The sequence below is a fragment of the Cygnus atratus genome, chromosome 3 (assembly GCF_013377495.2).
Source record: "Cygnus atratus isolate AKBS03 ecotype Queensland, Australia chromosome 3, CAtr_DNAZoo_HiC_assembly, whole genome shotgun sequence".
NCBI classification, from domain to species: domain Eukaryota; kingdom Metazoa; phylum Chordata; class Aves; order Anseriformes; family Anatidae; genus Cygnus; species Cygnus atratus.
Window position 1 is genome coordinate 114,911,589 of NC_066364.1, and position 25,116 is coordinate 114,936,704.

At 40.2% G+C, this 25,116-nt stretch overlaps 1 protein-coding gene across 5 annotated transcripts in view; it reads right to left on the bottom strand.

Moving 5' to 3' along the window:
• Nucleotides 1-25,116, bottom strand: part of PLCB1 (phospholipase C beta 1) — a 390,968-nt gene that overhangs the window by 150,767 nt on the left and 215,085 nt on the right. For all 5 annotated transcript variants that reach the window (XM_035552918.2, XM_035552920.2, XM_035552921.2 and 2 more), the window contains 4 exons: nucleotides 18,442-18,582; nucleotides 11,713-11,792; nucleotides 6,664-6,717; nucleotides 6,000-6,075 (listed from right to left, as the gene is read on the bottom strand). In XM_035552918.2, coding sequence (XP_035408811.1) covers nucleotides 6,000-6,075; nucleotides 6,664-6,717; nucleotides 11,713-11,792; nucleotides 18,442-18,582 — 351 coding nt within the window. The remainder of the gene's footprint in view (nucleotides 1-5,999; nucleotides 6,076-6,663; nucleotides 6,718-11,712; nucleotides 11,793-18,441; nucleotides 18,583-25,116) is intronic.

Here is a 25,116-nt window from a genome sequence, read left to right on the forward strand (position 1 = left end):
AACAAACTGAGTCACTGAGTCATAATTAATACTCTTGTTCTCTGACAGTACCAGAAATGTTTCCTCTTCCTTCCTGAAGATACACATTTAAGATATCACCGTGATGGGCAAGAGTCACGCACTGTAGCTTTTCCATACACCTTCCTCCAAACCACTGAGGGTAGCTGATTAGGCAATCAGATTGCTTTTACAGAAACCGATAAAAGTGCTTTTCTTTAGAAGAGATACCAGTATTTTTTCTAAAGTTTACAATAATTTACATTCATTCTTGCTTCCAGATGATACTTTCACCATCCCCATTATACCTGGTAACTTTTCTCTGAAAAAAATAGAACGACTATATTTAAAGGATGGAATTTTTGGAACGGGTAAACAGTCCTTTGCATGAAACTCAGGAGTTTTCCCACTGGCAAATGCTGTCTTAAATCTCCATGCTTTTTGAAAAAGACAGCATGGACTGCTTTGTTAGCGTGGCTGGGAAAAAACGAGTACCCCAAAGAAGGTGCAAGCTGAGCAGTTTTCTTGGTGCAGAATGGTAATGATGCACCCACTGGTTCTGCATTTGCATCAAGGCACTGAGAAAGGAGAACAGTACAGAAGCTTGTATTTTTTGCAGAGAAAACCTCATAAGGAAACAAGAAAGTGAAAACAAAAAACGCAGAATGCACATACAGAAAATCTGATTTTGAATTTCCTCCACACAAGCTAACTTTATCAAAAGCTATGAAATGTCGTCTCTGGAATCACAAAGGAACCATGTGAGACTCTCAATGGCTCCAAATAATGCCTGAATCTGATGAACCAGAGGAGGAAAATTGTAATTTGGACTCAAAGCTGTTTGCTTTTAAATGCTGTTGAGCCGACTTGTATCAGGAGCAAGCTGCTGATCGAGGAAATCATTGCTTTTATTTATTCTGTCTGTTTAATGCAGTTGCCAAGGGAACTGGAAGTGTCAGTTCAAGCCTTTGGTAAAAGGAAGATAATTTTGCAATATTTTTCCTGCTTTAAGTTAAAATAAATAAGTAAATAAACACCATGGTTGTCACTTTACCTCTCCTTTCATCTGTGAAATCCACAGAGGCCCAAGTGGATTCTGTACCATGACCATCATTCAGCGTTTGTGTCTATACATGCAGACTGAGCTGGGCAGCTCCCAGCTCTGTTCACCCTCCATTCCCCTCAGACCATCATTCCTTCCTTATTTTGGCAGACTACATGAGTGGCTGCTCTATCTGCTTAACCTAGCAAATCCTACCTGTAGCATCTTCTTCCCTGACTCAGAAGAGCTCAGAGCAATCACCTGCCCAGCTGCTGCCCAGGAGCTCAGAGTAATGCACGTGCCGTCACAGGCAGCATGAGGATGGGCAGCACCAAGAACTCCTGCTCCAGCCCATTTCTGGGACTTGTTCCAAAAAAACCCATGCTGCAATCTATTCTTCCTCCAAACAATCTTCCTGAGGTCAGCTGCAGTGCTTGCTCGGAGGATGCAAAACCCTGACTGGCTTTCTGTGCTGCTAAGAGTTTCATCTGGTGTCAACTTGGAATTTGCCTGCACACCTGCAACACTGACTTGTGTGCGTGGGAACAACCTGTAAGCGGAGGTTCCACCAGCGCAGGATTCTGACCAAGGAGCAGGGACAACAGGCGCTAGCAGCAATGTCCTCAGCACCTAGACAGCATGTGCCATGTTCAGCTTTTGGTGTTTCTCCAAACACTGGTACTCCTTCTTCAAAAAGGGAAAACCACCCAGTGATTCCCAGGTTACACTGCAACACCAAAGATCTTTCCCTGTATCATGTCATGAGAAATGGGGTTTTCTCAGTTGGTAACTTTTTAGCTGTTAGAAGCAATCATTCAGGATCAGTGAAAACCTTTGTTTCCTTTCATGCTGTAATCAAAATGTACCGATGCACATTCACCTGGGGCAGCTCAGGCAACTTCTTGTTCAACTCACCTCACACATCCCTTGCTCAGGGCCCTACCTACTACTGGGTGGCGTCTTCAAATCTTACTCAGCCAAAACAACCCTGTATGCTTTGCTACAGGATCAGCGTGTTGAGCCAGGTAGGTCACCAATGGCACAAATACTAAATCCACTGCAAGGGTGGATGAAGAAGTTTACAGACTGAAGCTGGAGGATGGCAATAGCCCCTTTCAGGGAGAGCTGCAGGTGTCACAGAACTGCTTGTGAAACTGCACCTGCTGCGCTTTGACTAGTTTGAGCTGTGGTGCTGAGTAGGACCACTGAGACTTGTGTATTCCTATAGGCTGGGTTTTGTAAAGCTTGGGCATTTCTTATTAAAGGTGGCACCTCAACACTCAGTGCACCTATAATCACTGTTCAGCAGGCTACTGCTCCTCAGCCAGTGCTTCTCCTAAGGGCATTTTTGTCATTGATTCTGTAATTACCACAGAATTACAGTCTCCCGCTGACCTAGTATATTTTTTTCCTTTTCAGGGGATTTGAAGGTACTCAACAATGTAAAAATATGTCTTTTCTGATAACCTGAGATCCAGGCTTTTATTTGTCAGTTCGATCCAATTAAGAAAAACATACCTCAGTTTCCAAACACATACCTACAAATACCTGTCTACAAAGAGGATAGCCAATACAAGTCCTCAGGCATAAATACAGACTATTTTAACGATTTATTATTTCCTACCAGTAACATAACTAGTGGGCTACAAGACACAGAGATACAGAGGGGTGAGGAAAGCCTTGCTGTAAGCATTCGTCACCCCAGGCACAACTTCAGACAACTGTATTTGGGTTCCAAAATCCTGCCTGCCAGAAAGGATTAAAATATGCTGCCCCTTTCGTCATCCTGGTCTGAGCCATCCACATCTCACTGGAACCACCCACACACCTTATGCGCTAATCTCTTTTTTGAGACCAGTGAAAGAATCACAAACTTTCTGTAACACATTAGAGCATCTCTCATCTCTGGCTTTGCAGAATATTGGTATTCAATTTTATTTCGTGATTAAGACTCTCTACTAATTTCAAGCACTGTTGATTTATGATTTGTCTAGTTACCCGCCTGCTTTTATAACACCTGTATCCATTCTATTTTATATTCGGAAGCACAACAACTAATTCAGATTATTTGCACAGATAGGACTCAACAGATGGTTGTTTTATTTTGTGTAAACAGTCAAGCTCACTGGTGCTTTATTGTGAACCTCTACATTAACTGGAGTGCAGAAACCTGTCTTCAGAACCAGAGGTGACTAAAATAAAGTTCTTCAAATGCTATTTAAAGCACCTTTAACTAAAATGAAAACAAGTAAACCAACAACAACAAGCCCACAACCAGCCCACCACACCCAAAAGGAAAAACAAAACAAAACAAAACCTTCCCAAGGTTTAAAAAACTGTGGATGCCAATCTACGAATCAGATGTCAAACTCAAAAACTTCATTGGCATTTTTTAAAATATCATTTTCCTATATATTTAAACATTCCTCTGCTTTCAGATCTGCTAGACAACAAATGCTTCAGGAAATCTGATCATACAAGGCTTGGTCCTGCAACACTCTACACATGCCAGGTCCAATCCATAAATAAATAAACCCAAGCTTTGCAAATGTGCTTGACTTGAAGTCCATAAATCATCCCATTGCATCATGCCCAACTGCTTGCTGAATCAGAGACAGAGTGCTCAGCGCTGCAGAGAATCAACCCCTTGTTAAGGTTTCTAAATCTGAAATAAAGAGTTAATTTTAGGCCCTCTGGGAGGCCTGTCTATTCTTCTACAGCAGAACAAAGGCAGTCTTCCAAGCAATGAGAATTCTTCCTCCTCTTCCATTAAATGCAGTGCCTACATGTTGTCCCACAAGGACTCCTGGCAAGCATATACATGGAGTTTGCTCAAGAGAGGGGCTAGCAGATGCTGAAGTTTGTACTGTCACAGACAAGTCCATGCCGTGACACTGTGCACCAGCAGCAGTCAGGCTGCCCTATGCTCAGGTCATCACATAAGGTACAAGAGGGACTGTTCCAGCCCTGAAGCTATGAGCCAGGAATATGTGAGACTACCAAGTGATGACTTGGCATCCTCTTAGCTATGACTGAGAATTTAATTCTGTGTTTTAGGGTCATCCACAGGTTCTGAGAGGTGCAGTAAAACATCATGTGAAACTCCTGCCCAACAACACCCCCATCTTTCTAAGGAATGAGAAGTATGCTTTTTTTTATAGCAAATGTGGAGAGAAAATCTTTAGAGTGATCTTCATGAGGTATGAATCCAAAAATATAGAAAAGCCCAAGCTGTTAATGTTCTTGAGAGACTTTCATGAATACTCTGCAATATTCATTATGATTTTACTGTGGAAGATTCCCTTATATTCACATCTTGCATGCTGCTGGAGTCCTGTGCTCTTCAGGGTTTTACAGGAATGACAGTCGTCCCGTAGTATAATGGGGTAGAAAAGCAAGAAAATGAAGCTAAGAATTTTATTTGTTCAAATAAACAGGAACACAAAAGAAAAGAACTGAAGCTGAAGTACTGGTTTTCTTCTAATCCATTACCTTTAGGAGATCCAGAGATTCATTCTTTTCAAGCACTAAGCTTCTAAAATATTTTTTCCAAGATGATCAATACAGTTTTCTTTGTTGCATGAAGCTTGTTTCTCTTTTGTCCCAAGCAAAGAAAGGATCTACTTTATACTGTGAATAAATTTTCACAATGGTATCCCAGCAACAAGTATCCAGCAATGTCTATGTTAAACTGACTCTATTAAAATAAACAGCAGAAAAAGGTTGCAGGTTTTTTTGAGGATTCCAGTGATGTTTGGATTTTTTTTTTGCATTGTGAAATAAGACATTGTTTTTTATCTTTATCAACATCAAGAGAAATAATAAATCAACTGATTTAAAAAGCAATGCTTCACCGTTGTTTTTTTTTAGCATATCTTATTAAAAAATTGTTTGCTACCAATTAAATGAAAACCCATCTTTAAAATAAATCTTTTCATGTTTCTAACCTCACAACATTTTTAACTAGTCAAACACCTATTTTACGTGCTAATACTTAAAGAACCTTCCTTCAGCTAAGATTGTTATAATAGTTTATATTACATGGCATAAAGCTCCAAAACCTGTGAAGGAAGGTCTTAGTGGAAAGTCGTATCAGAGGTTTGGCTTGTGAAGATTTTGCACCACAGCTCTTCTGGAGCGGTAGGAATTGGCTTTATTAAGAAGCCTTTGGGGACACAAAGGTTGAATGAACATCACAGCACAGAGCTTTCTACAACAGTGAGGGATTAGGTGATGCAGGCTCTCCTCTGCTCCAGACTGGTTCTGCTCCATCTCTTGGATCTCGTAAATAGGAATTATCCTGCAAGAAGCTTCTTTGGAGGAGAATCTCCACCTAAAAGGAATTGTCTTCACTACAGTGTTTACTAAAATCACCCACTTGATTTCACTCAAAGGGCTTTCTTGAGGCTGAATTACCAACCTGCAAATACTTCTGGTTGAGGAGGGCACCTGGATGAGCAGCATACAATGGCCTCATCCCCACAGCATTAACAGCTTTGACACACTACTAGTTCAACATTTTTTTCATGCACCTTTTAGACAGGCTACAATGAGTTTAAATGGTCTCTTTTGTGAGAAGGAAACAGATTACAGCATTAGCTTCATGTCAAACCAATACTGCTCTGAAACTGCGCCTGGAAAACTGTGTACTAGTTACGGACTCTGAAAATATTCTCATAGGATTTCTCCAGGGCAGATCACATGACCCCCTGCCCTTTCCTTTAATCTATTTGCACTGCTTCAAGGCACTCCTGCTCCCTGTACAATTTCAAATCAAAGAAACTCCAATTTTCAGTAACCTCTATGTGGAAAAGATAGACCTGCTGCTGAGGACCCATCTAGGAGCAAATCCAACACAGCATGATCAGCCTTGGACAAATCATACTCAACTCAACAGAGAGTAAATGCCACTGAATACAAGCAACACTTCGTCAGGGCAGGAATAAATTCAGATGCTTACCCTGGAAGATGGAAGATTACAAGCTTCTAACGCAGTCTCTACCCGTTTTCTGTCAGCAGAAAACAAGCGGTATATACTGCAAAATGAAAACAAACCGGAGTGAATTGGCTTAAAGACATGCCTTGTTGGCCCATGTGGCTTAAAGACTGGATATTGCTTCCCAGTTTCTCATGTCTTTAGCTATTTATTTCTATTTGCTGGATGCTACATAACACAAGTGAGATTAATGATGTCCACGATGAGTTTAATTCTACATCACGCAAGGCCCTGTTATAGCAGATAGTTATTTAAGAAAGTCACCACTGCTCTCTTCACCACATTACCTCAGTGATATACAATTTGAGTATATTTATCCTCACAATATATTTCAGAGCTAAAAAACCCAACGTTTGTACTGGTGGTGGTGTTTTTGTTTGTTTGTTTTTGTTTTTTAAATTATACGCAAGTGGAACGAGAGCAGGGAGGCTCAAGGTAACAAGGGTAATCTAAGGCCAAAGGGTATTTAAACAGAGACATCCTGAGAATCATTGGGTACTCTTTCCTTAGGGTATAACACAGATCACAAAATAATTATTCTAGACACAGGGATCACATGTTCATCCCAAATGATTATTCATACTCAAAGGTCAAAAGAGCCTACATGGTAAGAAAGTGGAACACTTACTTCTTTAGAGGAATGCGCCCTTCTGGTGTCACCTGCAGCTTAAGTTTTGTGTAACTGTGGAGAGAAAAGCATCTTATTTTATTTTTAGCATCTTCAAGTGTCTCTCCACCAACTTTATAGCCCAACACTATTGCTTTTACCATGTGATAAGTTCCACCCAAGTTTTTTGCCCAAAATGAAAATCCATTGGGATACCATTAATAAGTACCTTTTCAATCAACAGTAATGCACCTGTACTGTCAAATAACGTCTGACTTGAAACAGGACATTGCAAACACCATTAACACACAATTTTACCATCCTTCCAAACTCCTCGACCAAGCTACCAGCCACTCTATCCTTTTGCTGAAGGAGTCTTCTTCCTTTCAGCTAGGTCCAGTGCAAGCATAAACAAGATTTCAGCTTTATCACCTTCAAATTCACACGCTGTTAGGAAACCCTCACTGGGATGAATGGCAGTTTCGCTTTTGTGTTTTATCTTGCTATTATTCCCAGCTATTTTCCTGCCTTTCAGTAGCATCAGCAAAAGTATGTTCTTTGCTGGTAGCTGAATATAGGCATGTGGGTGCACCATATAAACAAGATACTCAGGTTGAAGTTATGGATAAGCATGTGTAAAGGACACACTGTCTCCCTCTAGCTTGCTAATATCTATTTACCTGTTTGCCTGTCCCCACTGTCCTTTCAGTGAGGCACACAGGCTACACAACTTGACTGGAAGGGTGGCCGTACTTCTCTTCTAGAGGCTGAAATTGTGTCTGGATGTTGCACACAAATATCCCTGCCTCCCTAAGACATCCCCATTCCACAGCTGTTAGGGTTTCTCTGTTTGACCCTAAACGCTGACACTCCTCAGCTGAAAGGAAGTCAAATTGCTGGCAACTGAAATGTCTCTGCACCAGCAAGAGTATATTTAGCAGCCCTGGGCAAGCCCACGACATTTCTAATCTGAAACAATATAAAAATTACATGCTGAAACCGTCTACAGGCAGGCAATTATACAGCTTTTGAACTGAGTATTTAAAGCATCTCAGTATCTCAGGACCTGTGACTTCTCTCGCATGCTCATTAAGGCAGCAGGATGAGGATGTATCTTTCTTTGTTTAAATCTTTCCACTAGCTGATTCAACTCCTATTGAAAGAGGAGTCATGCAGTAGCTATGAGCAGCTAATGGGAAGCAGTTGGGCCTACAGTGATCATCTGATGCTTCTCCTGGTATGTGAGGACTACTGGTAACCAGCACAATGCTCACCAGCAGCAGCCAGCTGTAGTGGGTTTATGTGACAAAGTTTTGGTAACAGGGGGCCTTTGGTAAGGCTGGCTTCTGTGAGAAGAATCCAGAAGCTGCCCCATGTTAGATAAGGGGCCTGCCGCTGGCCTGAGCCAAGCCTATAAGTGATGTTGTAAGACACCAGGACCAGTGAAGAAGGAGGGGGAGGAGGTGCTCCAGGCACTGGAGCAGAAGTCCCCTGCGGCCTGTGGAGATGCCCCTGGTGGAGCAGGCTGTCCCCCTGCAGCCCACGGGTCCCACATAGAGCAGATCTCCACACTGCAGCCTGTGGAGGAGCCCCCGGTGGAGCAGGTGGATGTGGCCTGGAGGAGGCTATGGCCCATGGAGAGCCCCCGCAGGAGCAGGCCCTGGGCTGGAGCTGCAGCCCAGGAAGAGGAGCCCACACAGGAGCAGGGGGTCTGGGGGGAGCTGCTGCCTGTTGGGGACCCGTGCTGGAGCAGTTTGCTCCTGGGGGATGGACACCGTGGTACGGAGCCATGTGGGAGAAGTTCTTGAAGAGCTGCTGCCTCTGGAAAGCCCACACAGGATCAGTTCGGGAAGGATGGCATCCCGTCACGATAACTGTTGAGGAATCACCCTGTCCTTATCTCAACCCTTGAGCCCTTTGCATCGTATTTTCTCCCCCTTTACCTTTGAGGAGGGGGAGTGAGAGAGCATTTGTGGTGGAGCTCAGCTGCTCAGCTTGGTAAAACCACCACACCAGCAAAACACACATTTTGAGTGCTTTGTCTCTTCTACTAGAATATAATTAAAACTATAAATGAGTTTTGCAGTAACACAATCTGGAGAAAAATGTGGCTACACTGAAGTATTTCAGAGCATTTATTTATTTATTTTTCCACTTTACCCACTGGCCTACCAAAGGAAAAAGAAACAGCATGGTTCTAATAAACTTTCCTTTTCTTCCCAACTGAAAATTCCACTAGCAACCACTTCAAAAACAAAATGCATATTAACATCCCTAACAAGTGTAGGAACATTTCCACAAATCCTTGTGTCCTCATACGCATCTTCTGGAAACTGAAATATTCTGTGCCACTGTATCACCAAACAAAAATACTACCCACACCAGTCTCACAGCAATGAGCTAGATTTAAAAATAAATTAAAAAAAAAAAAAAGTCACAATGATTAGTTAAAAGAGTTTCCTTCTTCTGCTTTTGAAACTTTTGAGCACATTCTGGTCAAATTTAATGTTTTCCTCTGTAATCAAGAAAGCTAGAAGTAAAATAAAATGAAGAAATAAGAGTTTGCTTTAACTGAAGTTTAGAATCCTAAAGACGTGTCAGAAGAACAGTCAAACCCCACCACTACTAGCCACCTTCTTCCCCCCAAATTCTTTGGCATACATGCAACATTATTTCTTTCCCTGCAGCTATAATCCATCAATTTGGGAAAATTGAATGTTATTCCTGTTAAGAGGCCTGCTAAGAGATACTCCCATTGGTAGCAGCTAAACAGACTCATTTCAGTAGTGCACTGCTGACTCCAGTGGTGACAAACTTTGGATGCAATACTGGACCAAAGTTTCCACAACAAAGCCATCCTGTACTTCTTATTACACTGCTCAATACTTCAGTACTAATGTACTGAAAGAAGTTTAGTTGTAACCTAACACAAAATTATACTGCAGGATTACAACAGAGGAATGTGCACTTTACAACCAAAATGGTGGTTTTTATTAACCACATCCTTCCAAATTAACCTGTTTTTCTCATATGACTAAAGCACAGGGAAGCTGCTCAATCTGTTTATTATTGCACTTCCAACACTGCAAGGGACTGAATGCCACAAAGAAAAATGCCTAATTCTGCTCTAATGCAGTTTGTTTTTCTGTTTCAACAAAAGGGTACTGATAGGATTGCAACCAATCCTTTGCTCAGTACAGTAATTATAACAGGGAAATAGTTTTAATCTTCAAAGTCAAATATTTCTTAAGTGACTCTGATTTGGCATATGTGCTAAGGACCCTGGAAAACCAACAGTTCCCAAGTGATTTATTAATTAGTGGAAAAAAAGACACGAGAATAACATGCTTGCCTGCTACTGAATTGACGCAAGTGTCCAGTGACTTAATTTAATTAATATTGCTTGAATAATTGTAGAGAAATGTCTCCAAATAAGACTGGCTCGACTACACTGTGTGACAACACACTCCTCCTTTGAATGTCACAGGAAAACACACATTAGGCACAGCCTCAAATGTCCCTGTTACACACCTGTCAAAGTCCACTGGTCACCCAGGAGTTTGAGTGGTAAGGAAATATGAATATCAAATCAGCCCTGTAACTCATCTACGGTCTGTGGAGCTGAAGGAAATAATTTCTGCTCTCTCTCACACAGAGCTGTATTGATAAAATGAAATCTAACTTAGCCTCAGCAGCTTGGGAGCAAATTTGGGAGTCCAATGCAAGCCTTGCCTCACCAACTGTTAACGTGCACTGTCCTGATGGAGAGAGGGGAAGAGGGCATCCCAGTCCCTCCAAGGTCTGTGGACACCTATAAAAACCTGAAGAATGAACCAGTTTCCCTAACTTAGTCAAATTCATTTCTCCACTGACCCATACAGGAACTTGGAAGACCTTCCAGAAGGTACCTGCAACTGCTCAGGCCAGCATAGCGTGTCAACTGTGGAACTACAGGAAATGTTAAATGTTTCCATCCATTTGGGATTTGGCTTGCGTAATGTGTTACTGCTGTCCCATCAGAGCATTATCAGATACAAAACTATAGTTTCTGCAATGCTAATTCTCTCCAAGAAAAAAAAAAAAGTCAAGAATTTCAGTTGACTTCATCCCCATCACAGAAAGAACTATGAGAAGGAAACATACACACGCTCCTCCCAAAACAGGAACTTACAAATATGTACCCAGAATTAAAGTCAAGAACCTTCTGACTAAAATGGGTGCATCTGGTTAAATTAGGCATGCACAATCTTAGAAAGCCCAAAATGCAGGTGGGTTAACTTGCTTCTTGGATGGAGACAACTTTTAGGAACCTAAGCCCCTACTTGGTATTTAGCTGGACTGAGCCTCTGTCTGGGAGCAGGAATTAGAGGTTGTTTGGGAGAAACAAAAAGCTGAACTTAACCAGTCAACTTGTAGGCTAGGGATGGTATGCCTTCTTTTTTAGAACCCCAGAAGTCCAGCAAATACCCCAGTTAACTGCCATCGTTATCTGGTAGGCTTTGTCATGCTGCTTTCAACCTTATAATTTAAGCAAAGCTATCTCAGCATGTGTATTTATCATCAATTTGAGACTTGCTAACCTCAGATTTAGTTCTCTTTCATTTCTGAAGTGTGTTTTTGCACCCCAGATGTGCTCATGAACAGATTCTGTGCTTTGCTGAAACCAAATCAGAAGTTGCACACCATGCAAACCAATCTAAAAGCATGCTGAAATCAGAGAGATTAGAAAGAAAAATAAACCAGAAGCAAAATAGTCTTTGATTTTAAATGGAGAGCTTCAGACTACAGCTGAAGTTACTCCTTTTCTATACAGAGGGAAGATGGCATTGAGTACTGTGGGTTTTTTTTGCTATGACTTAGTAGTCAGCAAGAAGAACCCTAACAAGATGTTTTTAAAATGATGTTTAGATAACAGGCTTTTTAAAGCAATGAGAAAGGACAGGCTATGTTTACAACAGTGACAACTCATCAAAGCAGAGACAATAGATGACAAAGTGACTAACAAGAAAAAAGGAAAATGACGCAGATAAAAGAGCAACACCCACAGCATTAAATACTGTGGCCACTTACGCTTTTTCCAGAAACGCGTCCCTTGACATGTTCTGTGCCAACAAATTTGTTGCCAAACTGAACACTTCATCTGACCATTCCTACAGAGACAAAATTTGATTAAATGAGGCTTAATTTAGATGTTTACTTACACAATGCAAATATTTTTGAAAAAGACAGTTAGCAATAAGTGCCTAATTAGTCTGAACTTGATTTTTGCAATTATAGCATCCCTCCCTGTCTATTGGACCTGACTTTCTCATTCTGCAAAAAATGAAGACTGTTACAAATATTTTTAAAAGATACTTTATTCAACTGTATTGGAATAAAAAAAAAATCACATGGATAAATGCCTGACATAAAGCATATTCAAGCTTCAGGGATGTGCAACATAAATGCCACAGAAAAATACATTTTCTTGCATGTTGGACACTATTCTGGTTGACACACTGAGGATTAAAAAAAAGAGCCTCTATGCCACCATCCCTGTAAAGCAAAGCTGTAATGAGTTTAGATCTGTGTGAAGCTAGACAAACCTGACAGTGTGGGATATAGACCATACCATAATACGTCTCTCACTGCAATGTCTCTCCTCATGAGTTTGTTATGAGAACATCTGCATCTCTCCCTCTACAGATCGTGAAACAATTCAGACAATGAATATCACACCTTATCTTTTATAGTAGATGCTGAATTAAGAACCGTAAGCACAAACTTAATCTGAGATGTTATCAGCCAACACGAGAAACATACTTAAGAACAAACCAGGAGAAATGTATAGGAATATATTTAAGTTGTTCCGATACAGTGGGAAGAAGGTACAACTCCAGTCAGAAAAACTCCTCCTCCCCCTATAATACACACCAGTACCTCACGCTGAGATCTTATTCCTCACTAAGATATTTTCATCTCTGGCTGTAGGGAAGAACTGTCCTCACTGCTCACAGGATGCCTCCCCTCGCCTGCAAGCACTGCTCTTCCCACAGCACTCTTATTTTTCCTCTCTCTTTTCCCCCATTTCTTTCTCATTCCTAAGCACGTTCCTGAAGTCCTTCCATGAGATCCCAGTCCTTTCCTGGGTTCCCAGCAAGGCTGATCCACGGCTGACCTTAAGTTCAGACTCTCTCAGCTCATGCTGTCGCTCTCTTCCCTTGCAGGTCTCTCCTGCAGCCTTTCCTTGACAACCTCAGCACATTTTTCCTTGCTAACTTAGTGCTTATTTACACTCTGTAATTGCAATCCCTTTTAATCACAAATGTGGTTTTGGACAGGCTTTGTTTTGCTCTTTAAAGAAAAGAAACAAAAATAAACAATGCCTTTACAAACAATGTAATTTTTTTTACTCGAAGTTTTCTGACTTTTCTTTGAAATTAAAATTGAGTTTCCTTTCATATCAGTCCAGATCCAAAACATCCATGACCACACACCCTCATAGACGCATTTGCTCTCCTCAGCTCTTTTATTTTGAGAAAAAATATGAAAAAGGGAATTTCATTCTGACAAAAATGGACGATGATGAAAAACATCATTAGCTTCCACTGAAACAAATATTGCTGCCTCACACTGAAGCTTACCAGCTTGTTTTACCTAAAAAGCCCCAAGTTTCTGCGTGATGAGGTGATCAATTCGAGACAGGTTAAGAAGTTAGCATTTTTTATATTTTTCTTTAGGGTGTTAAGATTTGTTCCCTGAAGTTATCAGACCTTGTGTCTGAAAGCAATCTCACACAGTCGCTCCCAGGGAGGAAGAGATAAGACTACCTATAATCCTACATCCACACGGACCTTTGATATCCTGAAACTACAAGATTCGTAAGTGCACACAATTTACAAACTCGCACCTACAACAACACATCTTCTGACGGAGATTCCTGGCAGAGAAGCCTGCCTCCCTCACAAGCAGATGTGTTGTTTGGGAGTTAAACAATTGCTGCTGAGATATTCTTCCCCTGCACCTCTCGTGACTGCTTCCATTTTTATTTTTACTTGCTTTTCCCTTCTCAGGCCTATTTTTTTTTTTTAAGAAAAAACACAACAAAACACAGGGGTGTGAGAAAGAACAAGAAAAGAGACGGCTTCTTTAGCAGCATGACTGCTCTTCTGTGACTCTTGGAACAGAAAGCGTATTAAGTGCAGAATCCTTTTTTCTTCTTGGCAACTTATTTTTCCAGGCTCAAAATAGGCTCATCTTGTAAACACTGCTTTGTTTGGGCACTAATAATAGCAGTTAAAATTTCTCCCTGTGACACTAACGGCTGCAAAGATTAATGGCAACATAAAATATTATTCAGAAATCGAACATAGGTTGGCTTTTTACAGATCTTTATAGACTTTGTTTTGATCTCACTGATTCTGCTGGGCTTAAAACTGAGCATTTTATAGAAAATAGATCGATGGCACTTCAGGAGTATCCCACCCCCCAGCTCTTCCTTCCCTTTGTCCAAGCACTTGTTCACAGGAATTTAATGGGAACTCACAGTTATTATGTGCCTGTCACAAGCGTTATTTATATCAACAGTCTTGCCATGTTCCTTTGCTAGCTCTTCCTGGCTCTTCAAGCAATCGCAGTGCCCTTGCCAAATATTCTAAGGTCTACTGACAGGCTGAGCCACTTCTAATGACACAGGTGCCAAGTCACCAAGTAAAAAGCAGTATTTGCTCGTTGCCTCTCGCATTTGTAGGGTCTTCGTTCCAGCCATCACAAAGCTGCAGCCAAAAAGCCAAGATCAGAAAACATGCCAAGGATCATGTCATCTTCCCAGTCGCTGGTCTGAACCCTCAGCAGGAGCGGAAACAACAGCCCTGAGCACAGATCCAAAGAAATAAAGGAGATGCTTTTGACTGACTTTGATGGGCTTGCACCAAGCTGTGAGCCAAGATGCGTCTCGCCGCTTTAGCTACCAAATGGTTCCATTTCCTTGGTTTTGCTGCATGGTATAGAGCGAAGCCTGCCCTCCAACTCCATGCATAATGCACTGTGCAGTTTCCTTTACCAGCAGCAGTGATTCCAGAAGGCAGCACTTGGTGAGAATGCTCCGCAGGGTAGAAAGCTGTTATGTGTAAAAAGAAAACAGCCTACTGCGGAAAGGTTATAACAGCCTCTGAATCACTGCAGTAGCAGCAGACTCCTATACAGATGCAACACAAAAGGAAAATATAAATCGGTGTGTTCTGAAATAGGACTGTACTGGTGCCAACAAACTGTTTGCAGACTGATTCCTTTCGGGAGCGGAAGAAGCCAGCCTTCCGACACATTCAATTCCAAGCAAGTCACATCCATCACGATAAGAGCTTCATGAACCTGCTCTCCTTTTGGCTACATCCTGTTACACTAATTCATATTTATATCGTTCCTGAGAACTTCACTAACAAATCATTTAGCCACTCTACGCTTTGGTAGGCAATGTGTAAGCAGCAGTTCATTTTGAGATCTGTTGCTCACTGAACTCATTTCTCTCCTCCATTACATGCATCAGGGTACATACCTTAAGGCATTTATCTCAATGGGAGCAATCAGACTTGTTCATAAGAAAAGACAGCACACGTTTGTGGAAACACTTCCTTCTAATCAGAACTGACTACGTGAGAAGACAATGTTCCTTACATGCTTGTCTTTGCTGGGAAGTTAACAAAGCAAGTTACTGGAATCCTACACTTCCAGCATCAGTATGAATTTAATTAAAAAAATCAAATGGACATGAATTTATCTTGTTTATTTTAACATTTTACTGATTAAGCTCTTAAATATGCATAAGGAGCTAAAAAAATGAACGAGTATGCTGAAAAGCATACTACAAACTACCTGTGACCCATCTTTGACTATATCATTCTACTTACAGAGGAATTCATACTTCTTAGCAACAGATCTGATCAAATGCTCATCAAGTCAAAGAGAAATAAAATTCCTTGGGCTCTGGATATGGATCTCTATGGCCAGGATGTACTAGTGTGATGTGCACAGAGTTGGTATGAGAGACAGAAAAGAGAGGGACAGGAAAGAGATGGGAACAAACAGGAAGTGCACTTTTGAAGTTACTGGATTTGACAAAAGAATGAAATACCACAGAGGAGACACATAGGTTCACAGGTCAGACCTCTTCACGTTGGGGATGGAGACAGGGAAAAAGAACATCTGCTCAGCAAAGGTTTGAGAAGAGAATTCTTTCTTTATCCTGGCTTGTTCATAGATGCTCACGAACCCTGTCCCTAGACAGGCACAGGCACACCAGGCTGAAAATAAGCAAGCAGTGTAGCAGTGCTACTTCTCTTCATCATTAGATGTATCTAGTAATGGGCCTTTTAGACCGTTACCTCATGAATTTCAAGCTGCTTTCTTTGAGCAAACCAGCTGGTCAGTGCCCTTCAGCTCATCAGTAATGTACTTTAAATATTAGTTACTTTCTCCTGGAGGAATGCAAATAAAACAACTACGTTGTAATTTTTAGCTCTTTATTTAGTTCACTGAAAGCAAGTTCAATAGCCCACGGCTCATATCCTCATAATTTTCCCACAGCTTGGACAGTGGATGTGATGAACACGGTTTGACTAGTAAGCCTTCTGGAAAGGAAGAAAATCTCATTACTGAATTATTTTGACTGCCTTACTAAAACCTCTACAGTTTACTTTGCCTCTCTCCTTCAAGGGAGGACTGATGTCCCACAGCTTGAAAAGTAAGGCATCAAAAATGAAGGGTTAATCAGAAAAATGTTCAGGAACTGAAAAGGGAAGGGCGGGGGAGTTTTTCATTGGCACTTGCTTTCCCTCATGTCAGTGAGAAGTAGGGTCAAAATTTGCATGTGTGACGTTGAAAAATTCTTATGTTTACACGCCTTCTCAGAGCTCCCTGAAGAGATTATAAATAAGCACATCAGGCAAAAATAATGACCTCTGAATCACTACATGGGTCCTGGAGACAATGAGGACCAAATTCTATAGTCTGTCTCACAGAAAGTCGAAAAATATGTTAAACATGGAAGAATTTTTAGATGCCTTCAACAGTGATCAAACTGTTCCAATAGGAAAAAAAAATCACGATATTTAGTGAAATTTCAAAGTAAGCAAATCTAATGTGCAATGCTTTGAAAATCCCACCCCCAGGCAACAATGCCTGACTGATAAAGTATGAATTTATTTGCCACATTTACAAATAACAAGGAAAACTCAGATTCTTTGTAACAAAGATCTGAGTAACTCAGGATTTAGAACAGCAAAGCTTCTCTAAAGCATGATTTTATCTACAGCATTTTAAGGTTCCATTATCAAACAGAAAATGGCCCTAAGATACCAATTTCTGAACTGTTTCAGCAAATAGATTATGGTTCAGTGATTGCTGGCTAGACAGGAAAGCAAAAAAGGAGACAGGTTTCTGATTTAGGTGATTTTCCCTCTTCCTTGGTAAGGGCTAACAATTTTCGCTGTTAAAGCTTTAGCATACCTTTTCATTTTCAGCCATATGCTTAGTTTTTTTCCTTAAGAGTCGTTTCAATTGCCTTCACTTTTGCAGTGCTAGCTTTCTTAAGCACACCCATAGAATACAGCTCTGTGATCTCAAGTGTGGGGACAGCACTTCCCACAGCAGTCCACAGATCACCACAAACTCAGTTTGCTTCTGTGTTTTCATATCAAAGAAACAGAGTGAATTGTGTTTCCACCAGATTACCAATTGGCTAATGAAAATTAGCAGAAGCAGAAACCTGGCAAACAAAAAATAAACCCGCTGGGGTTAAGGCTTCCATCCTAAGTCCTTTTTCACCTGGTCTGCCATTTTCTGGTGCCTGTGTGACAACAGAATAACACTTTACCGTTGTCAAATAGCCACAGTCTGTGAAGAAATTATCTTGTTAGGGCAATCTAATGGACTCAAGGATGCAAGCTGTATGGAACTGTGTTCTGTGCAAGGCTACCAGAGTCCATCTACATGAATGGAAGTGGAAAGAGGAGCTGCCTTTGAAATGCCGATTTGGGACAGATAAATCAAAGGGCTTGCACTTCATTAAACACAACTGGGTTGTATAGAAGGTGAAGGAAGGAAAAGAATAAACTTATGAACTAGTATCAACTGCAACATGCTTGTTGCACAGAACTGTGTTTAGTGTGGCTTGTTGGACAAAAATGAAGGTACTGCCTACCTGCATGGAAAAAATACTTTACTAAGGTAATGACATTTACATCACAATTCTTTTCAGGGGTTATCAGCAAGGCAAAATGCAAGCTTAAAACTAACTGTTGAAGACCAACAGAAAGTGGCATGTGTATGTCATATTAGGTGTCTGTTTGCTCACGTACATGAGTATGTAAGTTAGGCCTGTAGATTCCACTGCTCTGACACAGGTCAGCCAGAAAAAGTCAACAGTTTCCACTTGGATATTGTTCATAATTTGCACATACACTTAGAACAAGCATAAAAGGGTGGTGATAACTACTGAAAGGTATCAATATGTGTTCAGAGAGTCACAATATATTTCTTATAGTGGAATAAAAATTTGTGAATATGATTATTTTCACAGAGCTTATTTGGGTTTTACAAAGCAATGTTCTGAAGATGAACATGCACATCTGTGACATAAAATTTACTGAATATATTTCCAGAAAATAATGACTGCACGTTTCTACTTTCATACTGAACAGCACAGCTCTACAGCAGAATTGAGATTCATTTCATAGTAATCTCCACTTTTATCTCATGCATCCATATCTCAAAGGAATACTTCAAAAACATTAATTTTATGCAACACAGGTGAACGTGTATTACCTTTGCTATATCCTCTTGAAATGCCACCAAGTTCAAGTATGATATATTGACCAGGTCTGGACCATAGACGACGGTTATCATTCGATTTTCCAGTCGACCTCCTAGGTTCCCAGTATCCAATAGTTCACGCAGTTTTGGATCCTGCAAGAAACCATATTGCAAAATCGTTAAAAGTCTTCTGCAAATACTTCAGTTTTGAAAACTTGTGCTATTTTCAGCACTTTAAACACGGTCATAACAGAATCTGATCTGGTTAATTCTTCATTAAAATTGTTAAAGTTATTAATTCATAATAATAAAAAGAATCACTTCTGTAAACCATTCAAAGCCTCCAAGGCCCGCCTTAGGACAGTTCAGATGAAAAGCTGTCTGGTTAACATCAGCACCTTTCTCTTTTTAATCTCTTTTGTCTCTTAAGCACACAAACTGTTTTGCTTGTTGAATTTACACCTTCTGTCCAAAGGTTACCGGCCCCAGCAGAAAGATTCTCTATAATTTCATTTGATTTTAGATAAAGCTCAATAGAGGAGAACTTCGTTTTTCATAAAATAAGAAGACTGCCTGGAATTAGTTTCCTTAACTATTAAGAAATGAACAGTGTAAATTTTGCGGATGCCCTCCTCCTTCTTCAGGTCCAAAATGCCATGCGTTATTTAAATCGCGAGATCTCTTCCAATTATTTCTAGTTTTCAGTCTTTTTCAGGGGCATATCCAATATAAAAATGACTACGTAACATTCCTGTGAGGGACAGATACATTCACTGAGTTTTATTAGCTAATAAAAACCTGAACTTCAACTTCATTGGTAACTTAAGCATGTGAGAACTAATTTCAGGTTATTTAGTAGTTTACAAATTTCTAACAGATTAAACTGCAGCATTTCCAGGCAATGCACTCAGTGTTTTTCAAGCTAAGAAAACTGCTTGGTGCTTGGCCTCAAGATACAGTTTATAAAGGCAAAGGCAGATGAAAAGCAGCCCTGCACGACTGAAGTCAATCCTTTAATAGGGCCAGTATAATTTGAAAGCTCAGGTTTCCTATATGGCAAGATTTTTCAGTCTGGTATAAATATTAAAAAATAGCCAGCAAATTGGATCATCATGGGATTACACTCAATTTTTTCACTAATCCAAAAACAGATTCTGTGTAGAGATCAAATGATTTCAAAACTGTAACAAATATATACTACAGGTTGCACTTCATTCTCATGGACCTTTTCCCCTCTGCAGTCTGCATTTACGTTTGCTATTTATGGTACTTCTTAATATTTAGTAACTTCTGAATAACAACTGGAATCTCAACTAACACAAATTAAATTTTGTGGAACCGGATGATAAGATTAAGATGATAAGAAGGACCATTTCTCATGATTCTCACAGGAAATTGTATATCCACAAGGCCTCGGTCTAAACAAGGCAATGGAGTTATGCATATGTTCACCGAGTATTTCACAAGGTTTGGGAGAAGAATGGTATATTAACTGGCAAAGAAGCTTCAAGGCTGTCCATCATAAAATGCTGAGCTTCTTTAAATAGAAGGTACGATGGCAAGTGTTGCAGGAAAACAGATAGAATAATCCTATTTGAGGGTTCTGTAAAGAAGGAATATGATTGTCCTCTGAGAAAAAGATTTCATGGGTAAACAAGTTAATGACAGGCTTTCACATAAGAGAAAAGCAGAAGAGGGATATAAAAGTAGTAGTTGTGTTCCAGTGATGGGGATTTGAAGACAGATAAAGAAATTGTGTTAATTTGCGTCTAGGAGAAAAAATGGAGAAATGCCCTGAAGATACTAAGTTAGTGATGGTGTATTACTAGCTGGGTTACTTTCTGAATGTTATAGCTGAATGTTATAAAGCACTCTTTAATTTCTCTGGAAGATGAGAGCTCATCTCCTTTTTAATCTGTTTTTTCAACCCCAAATCAGACTGATAAATGCTTCTACTAAAGTGGCTGGCTGGGAAGAACATCATTCTTCCTAATCTGAAACAGAATTGTCTACCTGTTTTTATTCTCTTTCACATATTTGTCATTCCTTTCTTCCTTTCCCTGGCTGAATCTATTGCTCAGTTTCACTGCTGGTGATGAACTGCAATCGCAACAACAAAAGAAGAAAGAAGATAACCTTTTCCCTACATATCACTACATATAGTCAACTATAAGATGCATCTATGATGGATCATCCTCTAGTTAGTCTAAGATACGCATTAGTCATGCATCACAGAATAAAAAAGAAATATATTTGAAATGGGATGATTTATTTTTCAAAGCAATATCTTCAAAAAGAAGGTATTTGGGACTGGCTCAGTAAGGGTTTTAGAAGTGCACAGTAAGTGGCCAATCAGGCAATACAAGTATGAAGCTGGTCTTCCAAATCACAGGATTTTTCTCCAGGTTTTAAAGGCAAGAAATCTGACAGAACATTCTTCTTGGGTTGGATTGTTTGGATGAATATTCTTCTATTCCATTTAAGACTTCTCTATGAAGTTTGAAGCACACAATCCCTTATAGCAATTCATTATCTGGCTACCATGCAGCACCTATTAATAAAGGGTGTGCATCCTGAAGCACCTCAGCATAACATGCAATTTGCTCCACAGACTTAAAATAGATATTATCTATATGTATGGGTTCACTGAAAGGGAATAACCTTCATACTAACAGACCAAATTTAGCTTCTTTTATATAAATTAGATTATTTTGGTTTTGATAATTCCATTTTAAAGAACGAGACAAAGCCTGCTGCTGTTTGCAGCTGCATTTAATATACTGGCTCATGAGCAGGCCGACTAGTTTTCAGAGTAAGTTCTTGCTAAGCTGGGGCCTCATTATGAACATTTTGAGCTCTCTCAGAGACATTCAGAAGAGCAATGCCTATTAAATATTGATTATAGTTACTCTTTAAACACCTGAGCTACTGAAGCCCTATCATCCATGGGATGCTCAATAGCAGCTGACTACTGACAATGCCCACGTAAGTCATACAACTTCTCTTTGCCAGAAAACATCAAATCATTGTGCTGCAAAGCATCATCATCATCATCTTTCGCCTCTTTAACTCAAAAGCTCTCGATGCCAGCTTGCTTCTTCCCTGCAGCTGAAGTCCATCAGGAACTCCAGCTCAAGGACCATGGCTGCCTGAAGACTGGCCCTGAAGCCAGGCCAGGAAAGTCGGCGCTCGAGTGGTGACACCGCAGTGGTTAAAGGGCTGACGTTCCCAGAGGGAGATGTCAACCGTTAGCAAGCGAGTACAGAGGAAGTGACAAGGATGGCACTGGCAGCACAAAGAGCTTTAAAATCCATTAAAAATCACGTTACCCACCCCAAACTGAGGCAAGAGGTGGGCAGAGGACTACCTGCTCCATTGGCTTAAAACAAAACAAAAACAACCCATAAACAAAAAAACAATCCTCCCTACCTCATTCTGCTGTCTTCACAAACCTATCCAAAGAAAAACTACCTTAAAACAATCCAAAAGAAAAATAGGAAGAAAAAGAAAATTTAGCCAGAAATATGAAAGAAAGGCTTATGGAATTTCTACCAGATTTATGAGCGAAGACTGAATAAAGGTGATTTGTTAGAAACCAGAATCCTGTATACAGACAGATAAAAATAGATTTCAGTCAGACTTCCAAAACTTTCTCCTGTTTTATTTTCTTTCAGTGGAAATCATAAAAATAATGTAAACTTAAGGAGTTTAATGACAATGACACATTAATGACAATCTCTGCAAAGACTGCTTTCAGCTGTGGCTGGTGTTATTAAAATGTAGCTCAACGCTTAAATTCCAATTACTGCGTGCTCTGCACATATAGCAAATGCTGCACATCTTTTAATAGGATCACCATCTCTTTCAACTTGTTTCAGGAAAAGTTGCAATGCACCATCTGTCTGAGAAAATATGTGCTTTTTTTTTTTTTTTAAGAGTATATCACCATACATACATGTAAAATGCTGTTGTGCAGTTTTTACAGATCTTAGCCCTTATAACCTATGTATGAAACATTTCACAAGATTTCTTTTGAGGCAGAGAATCACAGCAGGAGCCAGGGCTGCTGGGGCATGGCAGCCCCATGCAGGGGCTTTGTGGGCACCAGCTTGGGAGCTCTGCTTCTGCAGCTCCCCTCTCAATGCGCCCCATATTCAAGGCTCACATAGCAAGGATTCACAGTCACTTCTCTTAGAAAGCAGCTGTGACCCAGCTTCCCTCTGACAACCCACGCACACTATCCAGCTATCTCCCACCCTCTCCAAACCAAAAGGATTTTGGATTCTATTTGTCTGCTGTCACGGAACAGAAAACAGGTGTCTGCATTTAGCGACTCCCAAGCACTGATCTGATCCCTCCAAGGGGCAGCGGGTCAGCCAAAGCCTCACCTTGGACACAGCGCAACACCTTGTGTTCCTCACGCTTCTCGGAGCAGCAGCAGCGTTTGTGGGAGCAGCTGGCCGATCTCAGAAGGACATTAAGCAGTGACAGAACCTGTCAGGTGCTAAAGACCTTCCTCAGGGCTTAATAGTTACGGACGATGCAGTGGCCAAACTGGATGGCTATCAGAAGACTCAGCCAGAACTTCTGGGTCGCTGAACAATTGTGCAATTCAAGTACTGCAGGAATTTTTATATTTTTCTGGTATTTGTTTGCATTGTAAATTAGAGTCTTCAATCTAAATGAGTGATTATTAAAAAATACCACATAGTATTTCTACCATGGCCTGAGTTGAACATCAGTAACAGTACTATTTGCTGTCCCATTTTCCACTTACAAGAACTGTCTTGGTACTATTTTTTTTGTATGGTAGCCTCAGATCAAGACTCTTTTGTCGATACTGCATATAGACTAAATTACACATACAGAGCACATACAGTATGTACCACATCATCTATGCAACATACAGTCCTGTGCATGCAAAATGTCATACATTCCCTGCCCACAGACAGCTATCGACCAAAATAATTTTCATCTGCATCTCATGCATTAAAACATCATCTTTAACATGTCAGTTAAATACTTGAGTCCTACTGAAGCTAGGAGAGGGATCCCAAAGCCTTCAAAAAAATAGATGCCTAGAAACACCACCCACCAAACCCTATATACAGATTCAGTGTAAATCAGCTATTTGCATGACTTCTGTCAATCTGACTTGTGATTTCTAAACAGTTTCCGGTTCTGGCACTAAAAATATAGCATCATCCTTACTTTGAAGCACTGTATGTAATGAAACAAAAGTTTCTGTCGGTAAAGTAGGGTTGTAATATTTGTAAACTATACTACGTGTTCTGTATTACTACATTTCTTAGACTCTAAAGCTTTTCACAATCCCAAATTGTTTTATTTGTACCCTGATAACTACAAGAGTGGAAAGGTTTGAAACAAGATTTGCAATGACTTTCATGTTAGTTCCAATAAGATTTCCAAGCATTCAAAATTGCATTTTATTTTTCTAGCTCTTTACATATCCCAGGGGAGGGGGAGATGGGGGAAAAAGAAGCTTAATTAGATAGCTACATATGCAAAGAGTTTTCCAAGAAATATTCAAATTTGTGCTTAAATTAAACAAAGAATCTTGTTAAAATGGGACCTTACATTGTGACTCTGTCCAAGGCAAAACTCCCACACATTTCCTTCAAATAGAACCAAGTCTTATCTTCAGGAATGCCTTATCACAGAGTGTTTATCAACAAAAATGTATATACATATATATATAGCATATACAGTTTGTATATTTGACCCAGATTCCCAAATACCAGATCTTAACACTTTAAGCACCAGGTGAGCAGCTGTAGTACAGGCACAGTAAGTAAGAAATAGCAAGTGTCTCTGCAAAGCAGACCACTTACCATGTGGCTAACTAAGGACTTCAGCAGCCTTGCCAGCACACAAAACACCTCCCCAGGCAGTTACTTCCGCCCCCTCTCTCAGCGAGGACTGAGATACCCACCTGGCAGCCTTTTTCTCTCCCTCCTGAGGATACAAGACAAAGGTGTGAGTGGTTTAAGGAAACTTCTACCTTTTGGAGGCCCCATAACGCAAATCTCTCCATACTAAGGAACCAGACCTCTGTGTTGCCTCTTAGGAAGCTCTGAACTGCCATGGCGCAAAGGTATGACCCTCAGGAACAAAATATTCTTGCCAACTGAATTAAATTCACTGTTACCAACCCCAATACAGATTTCAAAGCTGGTTCAGATACCCTTCCTGTCACACATCCCCTAGCAACAGTACGGGACTGAAAACTTTCCAGCAAGAGGATTGACAGACTCATCTTTCAAAGAAACGTATGTTTCTTCTCTCTCCTTCCTTTGTTAAGACCAAAGTCAAAACTATCGATAGCTTATCTTTCAGCAATGCCTTTCACTGACTAGACAGAATGTCCATACGTGGGAATCACACCTACAAAACTCGATGAAAGGATTTTGTCTGTCTTCTTTAACGACAATCATGTGAAATGAATATACTCCAATTACTACATCAAAGATACTCAAAACAGTGTTCTCTAAACTCTATTATCTTTTATCACACAGAATTCAGAAGTTCGATATTTAAATATATTCATTCATGAGATCAAGTCATTTTTACCACATTCATTATCATTAAACTAGAAATATGTTTAGTCCAGTACAAATAAGCAAGTGTACTGTTGTTTTTTTGTTAAAAAAAGTCTTCCTTAATTCT